The sequence below is a fragment of the Gopherus flavomarginatus genome, chromosome 3 (assembly GCF_025201925.1).
Source record: "Gopherus flavomarginatus isolate rGopFla2 chromosome 3, rGopFla2.mat.asm, whole genome shotgun sequence".
In the NCBI taxonomy this organism is placed as follows: domain Eukaryota; kingdom Metazoa; phylum Chordata; order Testudines; family Testudinidae; genus Gopherus; species Gopherus flavomarginatus.
The window spans coordinates 221766611-221781139 of NC_066619.1; the positions used below are offsets into that span (position 1 = coordinate 221766611).

At 43.1% G+C, this 14529-nt stretch overlaps 2 protein-coding genes across 19 annotated transcripts in view; one reads left to right on the forward strand and one right to left on the reverse strand.

The window, feature by feature from the left end:
- The window catches only part of TENM3 (teneurin transmembrane protein 3), an 857073-nt gene that overhangs the window by 526044 nt on the left and 316500 nt on the right, over positions 1–14529 (forward strand). The window lies entirely within an intron of this gene.
- LOC127047272 (uncharacterized) lies at positions 2833–4909 on the reverse strand. Of its 2 annotated transcripts, none has more exons than XM_050945410.1 (2): positions 4717–4909; positions 2833–3412 (listed from the first exon to the last, which is right to left on the reverse strand). In XM_050945410.1, the coding sequence occupies exons 1-2, from the start codon at positions 4907–4909 to the stop codon at positions 2883–2885; spliced, it is 723 nt and encodes a 240-aa protein (XP_050801367.1). In that variant the 3' UTR covers positions 2833–2882. The 2 variants fall into 2 exon arrangements, 1 of the variants encoding a protein (XP_050801367.1); XR_007773366.1 differs by lacking the exon at positions 2833–3412 and adding an exon at positions 3915–4145 and having other exon boundaries at positions 4717–4778.

Sequence of the window (14529 nt, forward strand, 5' to 3'; positions counted from 1 at the left end):
CCTGACACTTGGTATAAGAAGACCTTATTTTCAATTCCTTATAACTTAGCCAAACTTTAAACATTCATGCTGGAATTTTCCATGTGGGATATTTGCCTCAAATTGTTTATTTTTGTAAAATATCAAGAATTATCCAGCCATTCCTGAAAATGAAATTGGAAAAAAGTATTTTTGTTTTGTCCATTTTTAAAAAAATGTTATTACAACTGTTTATTTAAGAACCTATAGCACTTTCATGCTCTTGGCCAGAGACTTGAAATTTGGCAGGGGGTAGCTCTGATATTTTTTTCATGGGAAATAAACACCCAGATTTGGCCAGGCCTTTGAAAAATGTCAATTCATACATGCTCGGTAGAGACTTGTTAGAGATTAGCAGCTGAACTCTGAAGATTCCATCTGCACTGAACATTCTCCACCCTGGGGCTGCGGGGGTTGAGCAGGACTTTCTTGCAGTTGCTGCTCCTGGCTGCCAGGATGCTGGTGTGGTGCTAGGAACTGAAAGCAGGGATACTCTCTCTTCTTCATTTCCAGTGCCAAGGCAGCGTGGAGGGGAAGAAGAAAGCCACCACAAATGCAGAGGGATGAAGAATCAAGTGGTGGGGGGAGAGGATTAAGAAATGCCAGGGGCAGTGGGATAGAAGCCTGGTATCGGACAGGGGAAAGCGCACAGAGGAACAAAATACAGGGGTGGGGATAGGAACAAGGTGGGGGAAGAGAGGGACAGGAAGGAGCTGTGGATGAGGGAGGATAGGATTGGGGGGAAACATGAGCAGGAGCCAGGAAGGTGAGGAGACAGGGTAAGGTTAGGAGCAAGGATATGAGGAGAAGGGCAGGAGCCATGGGAGGGATAGCAGCAGGGAAGGTGACAGGACAAGAGTTGGGTAGGGGGAGAGAGGAGCAGAAGGGTCTGTAATCACTAGAGAACACTGTCTTCTAGAGCATGGAAATTAAATCTCTATTCCTGAATCTAAACATTCCTTGGCTTTTCAGCAAATAGCTGTGAAACCTACTGGTAAAGTGTGTCTCCATCCCCCTCTAGAAGCAGGTCCACATAAGGGTGATAGAGTAACTGGTAGCACTGGGGGTATGTCTACACCTACAATTTTGCAGCGCTGGTTGTTACAGCTGTGTTAGTACAGCTGTATAGGGCCAGCGCTGCAGAGTGGCCACACTTACAGCAACCAGCGCTGCAAGTGGTGTTAAATGTGGCCACACTGCAGCGCTGTTGGGAGTGGTGCATTGTGGGCGGCTATCCCACAGAGCACCTCGTCCCATTTCGGCGCTGTGGCTTGTGGGAAGGGGAAGGAAGTGTGATTGTCTTTCCGCTTCCTGTTCCAACGCCCCGTGGTGCTTTGGTACACATTCCGAGCAGTGTGGCAGCATTGTGATTGTACAGCGCTTTTTCTGCAATTTTTTTTATAAATGGATCCTGAGCAGCTAACGACCTTATTGATGAATGTTGCCAGCACATCGCGCTTGGCAGTGGAGCTATTTCTTCAGTTGCAAAATGAGAGTGACAGTGAGAGTGACAGTGACAGTGAGGAGTCAGACGATGATATTGAATCGCCTCACTGTGAAGACAGTAAATTGCTTGTAGCAGTAACAGACGTGCTCAGCTCCGTGGACCGGCGCGTTTGGGCTCGGGAAACCAGCACTCAGTGGTGAGATCAAATCGTCCTGCAATCCTGGGATGACGAGCAGTGGCTGCAGAACTTTCGGATGAGAAAAGCCACTTTCATGGCACTGTGTGCTGAGCTCGCCCCTACCCTGCGGCGCAGGGACATGAGATTTAGAGCTGCCCTGCCTGTGGAGAAGCGGGTGGCTATTGCAATCTGGAAGCTGGCAACTCCAGACTGCTTCAGATCGGTGGCGAACCAGTTTGGAGTGGGAAAGTCTACCTTTGGAATGGTGCTGATGCAAGTTTGCACAGCCATTAATCGCACCCTGCTAAGAAGAACTGTGACTCTTGGGAACGTGCAGGACATTGTAGATGGCTTTGCAGAAATGGGGTTCCGTAACTGTGGAGGGGCAATAGATGGGACACATATTCCTATTCTGTCACCACCCCACCTGGCATCAGAGTATGTTAATCGCAAGGGGTATTTCTCCGTGGTTCTCCAAGCGCTTGTGGATCACTGTGGACGTTTCACTGACATTTACTCAGGATGGCCTGGAAAGGTGCATGGTGCACACATATTTCGGAACAGTGCCCTGTTCAGGAGGCTGAGGGCCGGGACTTTTTTCCCAGACTGCAAGATCGCAATAGGGGACGTCGAAATGCCCACTGTGATCCTTGGAGACCCCGCTTACCCCTTAATGCCATGGCTCATGAAACCATATACAGGGAAGCTTGACAGGAGCAAGGACCGGTTCAACTACAGGCTGAGCCGGTGCAGAATGATTGTGGAGTGTGCTTTTGGCCGTTTGAAAGCTCGCTGGCGCTGTCTTTATGGGAAGCTAGATTTGATGGAAAGCAGCATCACCGCTGTTATATCCGCATGCTGCACCCTCCATAATATTTGTGAAGGGAAGGGTGAAAGATTCAGTGAGGAATGGACCTCCGAGGTTCAACGCCTGGAGGATGTTTGCTCAGCCAGAGAGCAGGGCTAATAGGGAGGCCCAGGAAAGGGCTTCTAGGATTAGGGATGCTTTAAGGGAGCAATTTGATGCTGAGAGCCAACAGTAATGTTTGATGCATTTGATGTGCTTTGCTTTACCTTGCTGTGTAATATTTACCACTTCCAGCAACAATAAAATGTAATGAAAGAAATAGAAAAAAAAAACTTTATTCAACATACAGTACAGAACGGGCAAGGTGGTAGGGGTGGTGGACTGTACATTTACAGGTTTTAATATGTCCTATTTTGATCAATATTCACTGTCTACTGCACTTCAGGATTACTATGCTGCAGAATAATGGGGGTGGAGTGAACAGGGTAAGAATTATAGTTATCAGGGCTGGTAGGTGATCTTATAGGTGTTGGGGGCAGCTGGGGATAATACGGAACTGGCTGCTGGAGAAAGTTGTTTTGTGGAAATACTGGGGAACAAGGAAGAGGGCTTTGGGAGGGCTGTGGGTTACAACGGTACATATTTGTCTGCATGGCTACAAGAGACTCGAAAGACTCAGTTTGGCGAGACAGGAGGCTTATCATCTGCTTTGTGGTTTTTTTGGCAGACAATTCCTTTCTCCTGCTTTCTGTTTGCCTCCATTCATGTACACTCTTTCTCCATTCATGTACACTGCTTCTCCATTCATAGGTCTTCTCTCTCCATTCCTCTGTCTTCCTACTTTCTCTGTTGTAGTGGCTCATTACAGACTTGATCAATTCCTCTTTTGATTTCCTAGGATTCCGTCTCAGGTTCTGCAACCTACGTGAGGCCGGTGATACGGCTGCAGTAGTCAAGGTCCCTAGAAAACAGAGAGATAGAACCATGTAATACACAGAGGCATCATTGTTTATTATCACAGTTTGAAGGACTTTTTAGACTGTTGGTAGCATCCTTCTCACATACCTCACATAACACAGGGAGGGCAGGCAAGCTAAGTCATGGCGAGCAATGGGGTGAGTGATTTTGCCCCGATTTCCCCTTGGGAGTGGGAATTTACCGGGGGGGGGAACGCGGTGCTGGATGCCTGCTCGGAGGGTGGGTGGGGAACACCAGAGCACACCGCGGGGCAGGATGCCTGCTTGGAGGGTGGGTGGGGAACACCAGAGCACACTGTGGGGCTGGATGCCTGCTTGGAGTGGGGGACGGGGAACACCTGAGCACACCGCGGGGCTGCCTACGTGCTGGGAGGGGGGGTGGGAAATATGTGAGCACACCGCGGGGCAGGATACCTGCTTGGAGGGAGGGTCGGGGAACACCAGAGCACACCGCGGGGCAGGATGCCTGCTTGGAGTGGGGGACGGGGAACACCTGAGCACACCGCGGGGCTGCCTACGTGCTGGGAGGGGGGATGGGAAACATGGGAGCACACCGCGGGGCAGGATACCTGCTTGGAGGGGGGGGTCGGGGAACACCGGAGCACACCGCGAGGCAGGATGCCTGCTTGGAGTGGGGGACGGGGAACACCTGAGCACACCGCGGGGCTGCCTACGTGCTGGGAGGGGGGGTGGGAAACATGGGAGCACACTGCGGGGCTGGATGCCTGCTCGGAGGGTGGGTGGGGAACACCAGAGCACACCGCGGGGAAGGATACCTGCTTGGAGGGGGGGTCGGGGAACACCGGAGCACACCGTGTGGCTGCCTACGTGCTGGGAAGGGGGGGGGTGTAAAAACAGAGCGCCATGGGCTGGGGAACCGCGAATCTGGCGCCCTGCACTCAATTATCCCTAAACTCTCAACAGGGTTTCCTACTTCCAGACATATCATTGCTGCGTGTTACCTGGGAAGAGAGGGAAGGTCTTCTACAGGAATGTGGATACCGCCCTGGCCCCTATGCAGCTTGCCTGTGTGCAGCCATGGTCCCCCCACTCCTCGCTGCACAGTGGATCGGACGAGTTAGCCTGACCGGGACAGGGACCACGGTGGCTCTCCCGATCAATTTGAGAAAGCAAATTGCAAACGCTCTTGCAGCAACATTTCAAGAGATTACCGAGGCAGATTACAGAGACGTTATAGATCAAATCAATGGGCTATTCCACGTTTAGGCATGCATGCAGGCAGCCATAACCAAAATCCTCCTCTCACAAAACACTGAAATCTACTTACCACGAGCACGATCCTCAGCTTCCTCCTCAACATCAGCTTCCAGCTGCTGCGACTGGCTAGCCTCCTCCGGGCTTGAGAAGAGCTCCTGGCTGCATGTGTCCTGGGACTCCGGGGTGTCTCCCTCCACGCCAGTAGCCTCACTGTCGCCGTCCTCTACAACATCCCCCACTTGTCCCTGCTCTGAACTCTCCATCGTGCTCCTAGGATTTGCAGTGGGGTCACACCCAAGTATGGCATCCAGCTCCTTGTAAAACCGGCAGGTTGTGGAGGCAGCTCCTGAGCGGCGATTTCCCTCACGGGCTTTGCAGTACGCACTCCTCAGCTCTTTAATTTTTACCCTGCACTGCAAGGCGTTCCATTCATAGCCCCTTCTCATCAAGGACTGCAATATCTGCCCATACGTATCATAATTTCTCCTTCTGGAGTGCAGCTGTGTTTGCACAGCCTCCTCTCCCCAAACACTAATGAGGTCCTGCAGCTCTGCATTGATCCATGCTGGGGCTCGTTTGGTGCGTTGAGGCATGGTCGCTGAGTGATTGATAGATTAATTGCACTCCACACCTGGCTGAGCAAACAGGAAGGGGATTTTTAAAATTCCCGGGGCATTTAAAGGAGGGGTCAGGTGAGCACAGGGCAATGGAGTTTGCTTGATTACCAGAGAGGCTTCTTCAAGTATGCTGGGATACCTGCTTATGACACGGAGGTCAACAAAAACACTGGTGAGTGTCTACACCTGATGACCAGCGCTGGTAATCCAGCGCTGGATCCTTTACACCCGAGGCTCGACCGGGTGTACGGCCAGCACTGCAAACAGGGAGTTGCAGCGCTGGTAGTGCCGTGCAGGTGTGTACACATCCCAAGTTGCAGCGCTGTAACCCCCTCACCAGCGCTGCAACTCTGTAGTGTAGACAAGCCCTAAGAAGCTGTTAGCTCAAGTGATATGACTGTGCTGTAGATCAAAGATTCTAACTTTGCTGATGATTCGTTTTTAAATTTAAGTAATTACATACTGGAGCTGTATGTAATTACTTAAATTCTCCTTCCCCTCCCTACCACCCTGCATGAAAAGAATGTTAGCATTGCAAAGAATTTGGGCCTCTTGTGTGTAGGCATTATTGCACAGTGTTTAGGTATATGATTACATACTACTGTTTCCACGAGGATCCTTGCCTCACTTGGTGGCAGGATTGATCTGCTCTCGGAGTGAATCAGGGTTGTGTAGTGATACAGACTGTTACAGAATTTGGAAGGTTTGTGATGATGGAGGCAGGTAACAGCAGGAAGAGAAAGGGCGGTCTTGTGGTTAAGGGAATTGAATATCACCCTGAAGTATTAAGTTCTGTGTCTGCCCTGGAGTTCCTATATGATGCTGGTCAAATGACAAACCAACATTTTCATAGGTGGCCACTGTGTGTTCCTCATTTTCTGGCTACACAGGCAGAGAGGTCTGGGGTCTGATTTACAGAAGTTCTGAGTGCTCACAAGTGCAACTGAAGTCAGTGGGAACTCTGCTCTAAACATATAAAATTCTTTAAAATGCTAAATACTTTAAAAAACCAGGCTGTAGGCTTCTTAGATTGGTTCACACTTGCCAAAATTAGTTGACGCTTTTGACAATTTTGGCTTTAATTTCTCTGCCTTAATTCTCCATGTGTGAAGTGTGGATAATAATACCACCTCACCTCACAGGGGTGTTGTGAAGATAAATCTATTAACCTTTGAAAAGAACTAAGTTACTCTGATGAGAACACCATAGAAAAATCCACCAGGAAACTAATAATTCTGTATTCAGTACAGCATTTGGGGTGTGCAAAAATAATGTATGTGTACATATATTGAATGAGCAGGATAAAAAAGAAATATTGATGAGCTATCCGTTCAGTGAGCCTGTCCATCCTATACACTGAATAAGTTAGGCGTCCTGTGGAAAAAGTAGTACATGATCATAAAATTAAAGAGTGTATCATAATGCATATGCTCAAGGTGGCACAGGCAACCTTAATCCTGGCTTTCTTAATTATTGCATTTGGTGAAGCTGAATGTATTTTGAATATATCTCCTGGGCGGAAAAAAACCCTGGAAGCAAACAGACTGCATAGGTCTGTGGCCTATTCATAGACCTCTCAAATTGAATGGAGGTCATTGTGTAAAGTGTTACTGTATTGTGAATTGGTTCTAGGATTTTAATGTTAGCTAAATATTTATTTTGAATCAGCATTTTCTGCCTTAAATTTAAAGTCCGTTGTATGAAGAAATTGGATTTGTCAGTATTTTAGGATGTCTTTATTTTCCAGATAAGTAATGTAGAGTCGGACTGTGAAAGGATCAGCTTGTGTTCCATTTTGATCCAATTAAAACAGTATTTTGGCAGAAGCAACTCCAATAATATAGTGTAGGGTATATGTCCATGGCTAGAAATTGGGAGTAAGTAACATTTGTAAAATATAGAATCCTCCTGTATCAACTGCGATGGGCACTGATCAGTTCCCTCACCCTCCAAAATGGTTGCTAATTCTAACAACACAAGGGCCTCCAGTAAATGATTGAAGATTTAAGTGGAAGGTTCACTCTGAGGGATGTTAATCTGCTGTCTGTGAAACAGGAAAATCATTTTAAGAAGGAGACACTTTTCTTCGAGTACGTGACTGAGTTTGTGTGATTGTTCTCTAGGATTTTAATGCCAACCTTTTCCTAGACCTGTGTCTTTCCAATTTATTTTGTGCTCTTTGAGTTGGAATTTTGATTTGATTATGTCATTTTAGATGGCTATAGGATGCTTGGTCAATCTCACGACCAAGAAAAGTTGATGTCAGCTTTTCCAAATTAATAGACCCGAACTCTTTAAGTATTTTGAGTATTTTCCAAGCAGGACAGGGAGGATCTTTGATTACATAAGATGACCTAACCAAATCCTATTGAGTGATGCCAGTGATCTCGGAAGGGGAGAGGCCTGTTCTGATTCACAAATGAACTGCTGAGCCGGAGTTTTAAGGGGGAGGAACAGCCACACTTCATAAATAGCCTTACAGAAAAGAAGAAACAATTGCATGCTTTTGGTTTTGGCTTCTGGCCTTTGGCCATGTGATACCACCGTGCTTGACAAAGAGGCTGTGCTTCCTCCCTCCTCCCCCCGGCCACCAAGAGGTAGAATTCCAGCAACATGCAACATCTAAGATTTGACACCTACACATGAGAAATCATTAGTTCCCATATTCATACACATGCTACACATGGTGTGTAATATTGGCAGCAGTCAGGAGGAGCAGTGCAGGCAGCATCATGCCGCTGGCCCTTCATCATGACAGGGGCGGGACCAAAATTGTGTGAGTGGCATTGTGACCTGGTGCACTACTCACTCGATGCAATATCACTCACTCAGTTTTTCCCACCCACCCCCAGTGCTCACCATAATGACAGAGGAACTTGGGGGCTAGACTTGAGTGGCCATGCAAGTGCCAAGCACCATGTTGCAATACTACTCACTGTTTTGGCAAGGGGCTGGAGGGCACTGAGCAGGCAGCATGGTGACCTGCGCTGCTGCTCCTCATTGTCATGGGGTTGGCTTCTGCACCATGGCTTCCATACCCAGGGGCCTACCCCACTTCTTCCCACTTCCAGCAGCCTGTGTCCCTGAGCCGGGCTGGAAGACAAGAACTGAGTGTGGCGCCAAGTTGACAGGTGAACTGATCGGGCCAGTGGCTGCAGCAGGAATGGCTCCAAAAGACTGATGATGCAAACCATGTCAAACATTTCTGGGGGTCTCCCTGTGATTAACCACTAGTATGTCAGCAAATCCATTGACAGATAACTGAGCCGAGAAAATCACTGGCTAATTTTTTTCAAACCAGGGTAGATTGATTTAAATAATCAATTTTTAATCATGTTTGGCATTTGTATATTTTACCTCGTTTCTTAAAGAAAAGTTGATTCTCATTGGTTGGTAACCATCATAACACATTGATTTGCAACTAAATATAGCATTTGCACTAGATTTGGTGCTTCTTTTTGCTAGCCGGGATAATCCACTATACGTATAAATATTTATTTAAGCAATTATATAGCTTAATTTATGTTTATTGAAATTCTTAATTTTTACACTTTTTAGTATGTTAGAAAATTGTGACTGATATATATCTTATTTACTAGATGATAATTAATTTTTTCTTGTGATTTGTGCCAAGTACTATTTACTTGGAAATTCTAATTCAATTAAAATTTCAGAAAAAAAAACCATTTTTATTAAATAAAATGTGTGCTTGCAACATAAGAAAGAAACAGTTTATTGAAACTTTTAAAAACATTGATTTTTTTACCATTCTGTTTGAAACTTGTATTATCTTCCAAAAACTGAATGAAATCACAAGAGTTGAGACAACTATCCTACATAAGAATCAATCTTTATGTTTTCTTTTTCCAGTTTTAATTGGTAGAAGGACACATCTACCTTAGCATTCTTGCGCTTGACTTTTTAAACTGGAGTTGGTGACTGGCGCTGTGTGTGTGTGTGTGTGTGTGTGTGTGTGTGTGTGTGTGTGTGTGTGTGTGTGTGTGTGTGTGTGTGTGTGTGTGTGTGTGTGTGTGTGTGTGTGTGTGTAACCCACAGAATTTATCTGAGAATGGAGCCTATGTAATAGTTTTTCAAACTCTAAAACAGCCCTAGGGAATTTTAAATATAATAAGCTGTGTTGTTCTGAACAGCATTGAAATGTCTCATGTTAACCCTATGGCAGCATGATGCAGATTGTTTGTTTATTATATAATCACGTATAATTTGAGCAGGCTGTCATTATTGGTGTAAGAACCTTAGTTTGAATATTCATTTTAACCTAAGAGTAGTTTGATCCTTCCCTATCCACCATTTAGCTGGAATAGAAATATCAGTTGGCATTGAGATTTATAATGGCCTGCTATTTTAGGGCAGGTACCCAAACAATGTACAGCATTCCACTTTTATTAGGTAAAGCTTAGAAGGAATTGCTGGTTTATCTGATGTAGTTTAGTCAACACAGTAATTAGATTAATTTGAGTTGCTATTTAAACCACTTTATTTCAATTTGATTTTCTTCTGTATGGTGTTTGTTATGCTTTTTGTTTAGTTATTTAGTTTAGATAATAAATTATATAATAGTGGCACTTAGTGATGTTTCTTCCCCAGATGTCAGATACTGGAATTGCTCACACTTTTAGGACGGATAACAGAGATAATGCAATAAGCCAAGTGGTGATGGGCCACAGAACCTCCCCCTTTAGTCATTGTGGAAGCACACAAATAATTGTGTAAGGTTTACTTTGAAAATCTGATCCAGTGGAATTTTTTTTTCTCAACAGCCTAAACCAGTGCTTAATTTGTGCCATGGCTTGCCAGGGCTGAGCCCCGGCATCTTTAGGCTTGGTAGTTTGGAGCCCCAGCACTGCTGGGATTGCTGTATCAGTTACGAATGTAAAATGTAAACAGCACCTAATTGGTTGAGCCCTGGCATCTCTTTCCTTACAGATTAAGCACTAGCCATAACTGTGTAGTCCCTAATCATGTCAAAATACTGTCTTCCAGTGTTACCACATGATAGGTGAAGGTGTTATACACCTGATTTTTAATTTTTTAAAATTAGGCAACAACTTCATTAATGCATGCAGCAAAGTTCAAAACTGAAACAATTATCTAGCAAGCTAAACTAGTCCCTGTGGCTGCTCCTCAAAGTAACCTTTTTCAATAATTTTTATTCTGCAGGCCAAAATGTATCAAACAAGCCTGTTACCTGTTGGGAGAAATATTAACCAATAGGTAGCTGTATTTCAAATCCATTCCTATTAATAAAGCTCCATACTCATTCATTCCTATTCATTCATTGTCAGTAATAACAACACTGTGCCTTGGTTTTGCCATACATCATCCACTGCTATAGGTTCTTGGGTACCAACGTTGAAATAATACCCATCATCCTTCCCAATCAAAATGACCCCAACCAGAGTAACAACACACAAAGAATGGCATTCAAGCAAGACATACTCACAACCATCTCAACAGCATGAATGCTTCCCAGTGCATCAGTGAGCAATAGGAGAAGGTTCCTGTTGGGTTCCAGGTCCATCAGTCAGTACAACTCTAAATTCTTGGCGGGAGGGTGGGGGCTCTAATCAACCCTTAATCCAAAAACTTCATAAATATTACCAAATTTCCCTGCAATTCTGTCTGGTGTTCTCAGTTCCTTTTATGATGGATATAAATTAATGATTTTTTAAAATTCCGATTTTTAAATTTTAAATTAGATTATTTTGATTTAAATTAAGTACTTTTTAAAAGTAAAACTATTCAAAATTAAATTTTAAATTAGGACAGCCTGTTATGAGGCCTATGCTTACTATGTTAAAAAAAAACAAATGAAAAAAAATATTCAAGCAGTACATGTTTGCCACCAAAGTTTTACAGAAAGTCAAACCACTGAGCTTCTGGAAGTCACTGGCTAAACATCTGGAACCAGAGTTTGTTGAAGTGCTAAACCAGCTTTTGACTGCAGTTGCCTCTCTTGAAGATATGCAGAGAATATTTTCTTTGTTTTAGTTTATTCAACTTGACACAAATTACAAGTAAAAATTGATCATTTAGAAAATAAGAAAAACATTATTCACCATATTCCAACTTAAAAAATTAAAATTAAAAACATGAATAAATGTATGTTCAGCTATATAATTGCTCAAGTAATTGCTGGTTAGGAAAAAGAAGAATCAAATTTAGTGTAGAGGCTATATTTAGTTACAAATCAACATGTTTTGACCATTATATTCTAGTTAATTTTAAGTAGGCTGCTGAAAATGCATGCATTTCTTTGAGATTAGTCTGGCGTCTTCGTAGTGTTTTGGTTGGCTGGTTTTAGAGATCTCTGTTTGCAGGGGAAAATATATTGTAATATAGATCTTGTGAAAACAAATCTACTGGCTTTGTGTCTTTTGATCCAAAGGGCATGTTTACACAAACACTTCTGCATAGCAAACTGGGGTGTAAGCTGCTGCACTCCAGCATGGTGTGCACTGTCCATGTGGATCCTGCTGATGCACACTAAGAGTTCCCTCCTGTGTTGTGATGTGCTACTGTCAGGTTCAATAACCATATAGTTTAATAGCTGCTTTGTAAACTTTACATTTAATATTTAGTTCATTATTTTTAAATAAAATATTTTTTGTTTAATGGAGCTAAGAATTACAGTGGGATTACAAATAATTTTTTCTGATGCAGAACCCCTGAATATGTCTATTGTATCATGTTTTCCCTTGGACATTTTTAGTGTAAAAAGAGGTTTTAAAACTCACAGCAATACTTGCATTTAAGTTTTCTGTTTTTCATAGGTGTCTATAAATAACTAAAAAAAAAGACACATCTGAACGCACACTATGCACTGCTTATTTTAGAGTGACTAAAGGTATAACCCTCCCACTCATAACAAAATTGTGATGTGTAAAAACTATTTTTCCCTGTAGAGGTTTTGCAAATAACTCTATTGCATAAATATCAGCATGAATATACTGAGAAGCAAAATAACTGTTACACTATCTTTAATAATGAATGTCTTGTCAAAATATCTTTACTGGGAGTTGTCTTGTCAGATTTCCCTTTTGTGAGTGTTCATTAACACACTGAAGGGTATATCCAGATAATTAAATATTCAGTGTAATCACTTGGGTATTCTGTTCATGTAATCACTGAGTGCAATCACCTGGGTATTTTAAAAGAGGATGCATTTATTCTGAGAGGATCTTTATTTTAAAGTGATTTCCCTAATTCTTTTGATCAACTCCATAACTGTGTAATGGCTTAAAAAAAAAAAGGGGGGGGGATACATAAGAATGCTTCCGTGCTTTCTTGCCACAGCAGAAACATTTGAATATACTAAACTGTCATTTAGAAAAGTGCAATGCCTTTAGAGAAATCCACATTTGTATCAGAAATGTAAAGGTGACTGCTGGGACCTGAAAATGTCTTTATTCCACCTGTGGAAAAATAGAGATGGATATTTTAGTTTTGTGAAGCTTAAATAAATAATACAATTCTTGTTCCCTGTTTTACTATTTTTAAAAAAATGAATGAGCTCAACATGAGTTTGTGACCCTCCACAGCATCCTTAGTGATATACAAAATTTTTTATAAATGTAAAAGTCTCAGGTAACACTAAGAAGATCCTCCAGGATTCAGATCTTCTCTAATTTGAAAAATTTGCCAGTTTTCTAAAATTGCAGGGGCGTTCAGTGCAGGTGTGTGGCCAAGATGGCACACGGGAATTGATTGTGAGGTGGCCCCAATCGTCCGCCTTCCTGGCATGCCAGGAAAAGAGGGAAACCCTGGATCCATGGGAGATGGTGAGGCCATGATAGCAATTCCTTAGTGCACATTCTAAGATGATGCCTCTGTGAGGCATGCAGAGCTGGCTGGCAGGTGCTGGGCATCATTCCATATGCCGTCCCTTGTGACCTGCCTTGCTGAAGGTGGGAAGGGGTGGCGGGGGAGATGCCCCAAAGGGATGAGAACTATTTTCCTCACCTAGCCCATTTACCTGTTGCTCTCCATGAACCAGATAGCCTGGGGAAGGCACTCGGTTCAAAGGCTTGCAAATAAAAATATTAGGACTGTCAAGTGATTAAAAAAATTAGTTGTGCTTAATTGTGCTGTTAAACAATAGAATACCATTTATTTTATAAATTTTTGGATGTTTGCTACATTTTCAAATATATTAGTTTCAATTGCAACACATAATACAAAGTGTACAGTGCTCACTTTATATTTATTTTTAATAACAAATATTTGCACTGTAAAAAAACAAAAACAATATTTTTCAATTCACCTCATACAAGTACTGTAGTGCAATCTCTTTATTATGAAAGCTGAATTTACAAATATCAAATTATGGACCAAAAAACTGCATTCAAAAATAAAACAATGTAAAACTTTAGAGCCTACAAGTCCACTCAGTCCTACTTCTTGGTCAGCCAATCACTCAGACAAACAAGGTTGGCTACAGTTTGCAGGTGATAATGCTGCCCACTTCTTGTTTACAATGTCACGTGAAACTGAGAACAAGTGTTCACATGGCACTGTTGTAGCTGGCGTTGCAAGATATTTACCTGCCAGATGTGCTAAAGATTCTTATGTCCCTTCATGCTTCAGCCACCATTTCACAGGACATGTTTCCATGCTGTTGATGGGTTCTGCTTTATAATGATCCAAAGCAGTGCGGACTGACACATGTTCATTTTCATCATCTGAGTGAGATGCCACCAGCAGGAAGTTGATTTTCTTTCTTGGTGGTTTGGGTTCTGAAGTTTCTGCAGCAGAGTGTTGCTCTTTTAAGACTTCTAAAAGCATGTTCCACACTTCATCCCCCTCAGATTTTGAATGGCACCTCTGATTCTTAAACCTTGGGGCGAGTGCTGTAGCTATTTTTAGAAATTTCACATTGGTACCTTCTTTGCATATTATCAAATCTGCTGTGGAAGTGTTCTTAACATCACAATGTGCTGGGTCATCATCTGAGACTGCTATAACATGAAATATATGTAGAATGCGGGTAAAATGGAGCAGGCGACATACAGTTCTCTCCCCAAAGAATACAGTCACAAATTTAACTGATGCATTATTTTTTTAACAAGCATCATCAGCATGGAAGCATGTCCTCTGGAATTGTGGCCGAAACATGAAGGGGCATATGAATGTTTAACACATCTGGCATGTAAACACCTTGCAACGCTGGCTGCAAAAGTGCCATGTGAATGCCTATTTTCACTTTCAGGTGACATTGTAAATAAGAGACAGGCAGCAGTATCTCC